The sequence below is a fragment of the Myotis brandtii genome, unplaced genomic scaffold (assembly GCF_000412655.1).
Source record: "Myotis brandtii unplaced genomic scaffold, ASM41265v1 scaffold317, whole genome shotgun sequence".
Taxonomy (NCBI): domain Eukaryota; kingdom Metazoa; phylum Chordata; class Mammalia; order Chiroptera; family Vespertilionidae; genus Myotis; species Myotis brandtii.
The window spans coordinates 2,061,140-2,065,283 of record NW_005362155.1 but is presented as its reverse complement, the minus strand read 5'-3'; the positions used below and the strand labels follow the sequence as shown (position 1 = coordinate 2,065,283).

The following is a 4,144-nucleotide window of genomic DNA, read 5'->3' as shown; positions in this document are numbered from 1 at the left end:
GCCCCCTTCCAGCCCCCAAACCTGGTCCTCCAGGGCTGCTCTCTTCAGGATGCGCTCCAGCCGCTGCTCGTGGCTGCGTGGGGTGGGTGGCTGTGCCCCTTTCCCCCCAGCAGCCCCCTGTGGGCCCTTGGCCTTGGGGGGACTGCCATCCACCTGCAGGAAGTGGATGTGATGAGAGCTGACTGGGCAGGGCCATTCCAAGGGCAGGATCCACCCTACGAGGCCCTGCTCTGCCCCAAGCCAGAGGTGGGCTCACCTGGGGGCTGTCCCCATTTCGGGCTAAGGCCTCTGCCCGCCGCATCTTCTCCATTTCAATCTCACGGGCAATAAGCTGCTTGGCCTGGTAGGTGAGGGGCTTTCGGGCAGGCAGTTCAGGGAAGCGGCAGACCTCCTCCAAGGGGGGGGGGGGGGCCAAAGACAGTCGGGCACCTGCTCAGTAGTGATAGCAGCAGGGGCACCCACCACAATGACTCCAAATGCCAGAACGAGAAAGCTGCAGGACAGGGACCTCCCTAGGGCTACAAAGGGAGGGAATGAGACATGGCAGGGCTGGGGCTCAGGCTGGGCTTCGTGCTCAGAAACCGCCATTACTGCCTCCTTGCCATCAGCACAGAGAAACACCTGCATCCCAGACACTGGGGCCCTGACTGGGCAGCAGGACCCTAGGGCCCGCGCTCCATCCCACAGCCATCTCGGGACAGGGGAACAGCCCTAGGGAGCTCGAGGACCCCCTGGTGGGGCTCCTGGGGAAACACTGGGGCAGAGAGGTTCTGTAGTAAAAGCCTCCGGTCCTGAGGCTACCTATGCCCAACCTGGGGTCCCACTTCACAGTCACATGTGGGCAGGAGCTGAGCTACAACCGACACTCCCGCCAACCTCTGACAAATGGGAAACTGAGACTCAAGCCTCACCAAGGTCATGCTTTTCCACTCCCGGCCCAGCCCCCCACTACCCTCATTCCAGGTGCTGCACAGACTCACGGCTCCAGCCTGTAGACATACTGCCCGTCAGGCGTGCGCTCCTGGCGGTAGGTTAGGCTGTAGGCAAGCATGGTGCCCACAAGGCTGCTCAACTGGAGCTTCTCACGCGTGCTGTACAGCTGCGTGCTCACCTGCGGGCAGGTAGGTAGGTAATAGGTAGGAACACTGAGCACAGCCAGGAACCCAGTCCGGCCGGAAGACGCACCCTCCTACTGGGTGAGGCACTCACAGGGCGAAGCTTAGGCACGAGGATGTCCAGGAGCAGGCAGAGGGTGTCCAAGACGAGGGCCTGGGGCGCTGTTTGGTTGCGAGTGGCCGGAGCAATACCTGACACCAGTGTCTGGATCAGGTTCTGCACCTGACTTGTCCGGTTCTGGGCCTGGGGTGGAGGGTAAACCAGAACCAGGTCAGCCAGGACCCCCAGGACCCCAGGCCCGGCCTAGACAGGGGCGAGGGGCAGGGTGCAGGGCACACCTCCTGCTGGCTACTCGGGAAGGCGATCCTCGGCACATGGCTGGAGGCGAACAGCAAGTGGAAGGCCACAAGCAGGAAGGGCTGGTAGCGCAGCAACTGGAAGCTCTGGCTGTGGTGGGCGGCCTGGCCCAGCATGTCCTCAAAGGCTAGCCAGTCGAGGGCCGTACACACGGTGCCCAGGCTGGAGTCCCGCAGCCGCAGCCGCAGGAAGTTGTCAAACAGGCCCTGTGAGTAGTGGGTCCCTGAGCCCCTCCAGCATCATGACCCCCCCACAGCACAAGGGACCCTTCACTGCCCATCTGCCCTGCCAAGTCCGGGGACTCAGAATAGCACCTGAGTGGCCACATGTGAGTGCGCACATGGCCCTGAGGGGGTGCCAGGAGGGCCACCTGCTGCCCCCACTCTGGTTTGACCAAGATCCTGGGATGTGCAGGAAAGAACCCCCCACCCCTCCCCTCCCCAAAGGGAGTCTGTCCACCAGAATTGAGGCAGAGCCCCCACTCTCCTTCTACATAGACATCCCCTCCCCTCCCGCACTTGCTCTGCCCGCTGCAACCATGGGTTTCTGGATTTGCACGGATCCCTAACCACTAACCCAAAGAGGCTTAGTTAGGGAGACAGCTTAGGCCGGGCTTTCAAGGTTGGGGGTGCACCTCTGCCACCTGCTCAGGCCAAAATCCCTACCTGCTCTCTAATCCTCGTCCCCATTCCCACAGCTCATGTCCAGAATCAAGCCCCCCGACCCCCCGCCACTGGATCAGGCTCCCCAGCTGCTGCCACACTGCCCCTCACATTGGTTCCCAACTGGTAGCCAGTGATCCCATCAATCAAAACGACCCCCATCCCCACACCCAGCCCCCTGCCATGCTGGTGGCCATCCCCCTCCCAGCACCAGCCTTTCCTCTGGCCTCTGTGCTGCTCATATTCCCGAGGCCTCTCTGATGCCCTGTCTGCCCCACCTCATTCCCATCCCACCTGCTTCTTCTAGAGCCTGGCACTATCTGAACCGTCTCCTGTTCATTGTCTGGGGACAAGGGAACACCCCCAACACGGCCCCCTGGAAAAAGGTTCAGGGAGAGTGCAGTTACCTGGACGACCTTCTCATGCTCGCCCGAGGAGGCCGCCACATGCAGGATATGGTAGAACCGCTGTGCAGCCACGGTCAGGGGTGCCTCGGCAGCCCGGTGCCCCAACCCCGTGAGCCCATCGCCCAGCAGGAGCGTGTGGGTGGGCAGAGTTGGGTCCTGGCCCACACGTCGCCTGCAGAAGGGTTGCTGAAGCTGGAGTGGAGCCCCACCCACTTTATTCCTGTGGGCAGCACCCTCCCGACTCAAGGCAGCCCCAAGGAGGCGGCAGTGAGGGAGACCGAGGCACAGCCTTGAAAGCAGGGCCCAAGCAGCCTTGGGTTTCTGTTGGCAGAACAGGGGGTTGGGGGTGGGGGGGGCTGCACACGCAGGGTTTATGTCAGGGCTGGGGGCACCAGAGGTATCCAGGCTGAGCCTGGTTCGCCCACTCTTTCTGCCCACCCCCTCTACCTCTGGGCCCGGGGCAGCTGGAAGACCTCCTGCCACACAGAGAAGAGCCCCTTGCGCTGGTCCTTGAGGCCGACTCGCGTGGTCTGCACAGCCTGAACACTCAGCTCCCGCTGGCCTCGCCCATGCAGGAACTGGACACAGGGTGTGGGGGTTGAGAGGTAGCTGCCCCCTGTCCCACCCCCCGACAGCCAGCTTCCTCCCGCCCACCTGCAGGGTGTTGATGCAGGCTCGGATGTCATTGTCTGTCTTCTCACAGAGGGCTGCTAGGGCACCTGGGTCGACCTGCAGGCCCTGCCGGAGGGAGATCTGCAGGAGGCAAGAGCATGGGTATCCACCCCTCTCTCAGAGCTCAACCCTGTAGCCACCTTCTCCCTAGAAACAGGTGAGTAGCTGCTCTCATCCTACAGGAGACATAAACTACAGATCCTGTGACTGATCTCCGTCCCCACTAGGGACCACCCACCCGCCAGAGATCTAAGTGAACCAGTCACCCTCACCCCAGGTCCTGGGATGGGGGGAAGGGAGTGGCAACAGCAGAGGGGGTAGTGCCCTGGATGGCAGAGGGGAGGGGTGTAGAGAGGTGGGGAGGGGAAGATGAGACCATGACAGGAGTCACGCCCACCCTGTCATCAGCCAAGCAACCCCAGCCCTGTGCCCCACCTCCGCACCCCCACTGACCTCCTGCAGCCGCTGTATGAGTCTGGAGGGTAGTATAGGTGGAAAGTGGAGCAGGAAAGCCTGCTGCTTCAGCTGCCGCAGAGAGGGCGCGAACCTGCAGATGGGCACAGGGTGTGGGGGGAAACCCTCATGCCAAATCCCAGCCTCAAATCCACTGGGTGGCCAGGTGGGGCTAGGATGTGCCAGCCCAGGGGCCCTCTGCCCTCCTGTGAAAGCCCCGCCCAGTGGAGCACCCTCAGGCCCTCACCTTCAAAACCCTGCCCCACCCTACTCACTGGTCATTACAGATGCAGATGACTGGCCTCATCAAGAGACCCCCCTCAGCCCGCGGCCGCCGCCCCTCACCCGCCAACATGGCCCGGCCCCCCAGCTCTGCCTCCTTCGGGCCCTTGCGGTCAATGATGCTGAGGAGCACGTTGATGGCAGCCTGGGGGGACATGCAGCGGGTGCAATGAGCCACAGCCCGATTGCCCACCC

At 62.9% G+C, this 4,144-nt stretch overlaps 1 protein-coding gene across 1 annotated transcript in view; it reads right to left on the bottom strand.

Moving 5' to 3' along the window:
* CHTF18 (chromosome transmission fidelity factor 18) overlaps positions 1-4,144 on the bottom strand; it is a 9,743-nt gene that overhangs the window by 1,101 nt on the left and 4,498 nt on the right. The window contains exons 11-20 of the mRNA XM_014542963.1: positions 3,943-4,094; positions 3,668-3,761; positions 3,197-3,295; positions 2,990-3,120; positions 2,543-2,714; positions 1,455-1,679; positions 1,210-1,359; positions 978-1,111; positions 257-398; positions 22-153 (exon numbers count right to left, since the gene is read on the bottom strand). Of these exons, the coding sequence (XP_014398449.1) occupies positions 22-153; positions 257-398; positions 978-1,111; positions 1,210-1,359; positions 1,455-1,679; positions 2,543-2,714; positions 2,990-3,120; positions 3,197-3,295; positions 3,668-3,761; positions 3,943-4,094 (1,431 nt within the window). The remainder of the gene's footprint in view (positions 1-21; positions 154-256; positions 399-977; positions 1,112-1,209; positions 1,360-1,454; positions 1,680-2,542; positions 2,715-2,989; positions 3,121-3,196; positions 3,296-3,667; positions 3,762-3,942; positions 4,095-4,144) is intronic.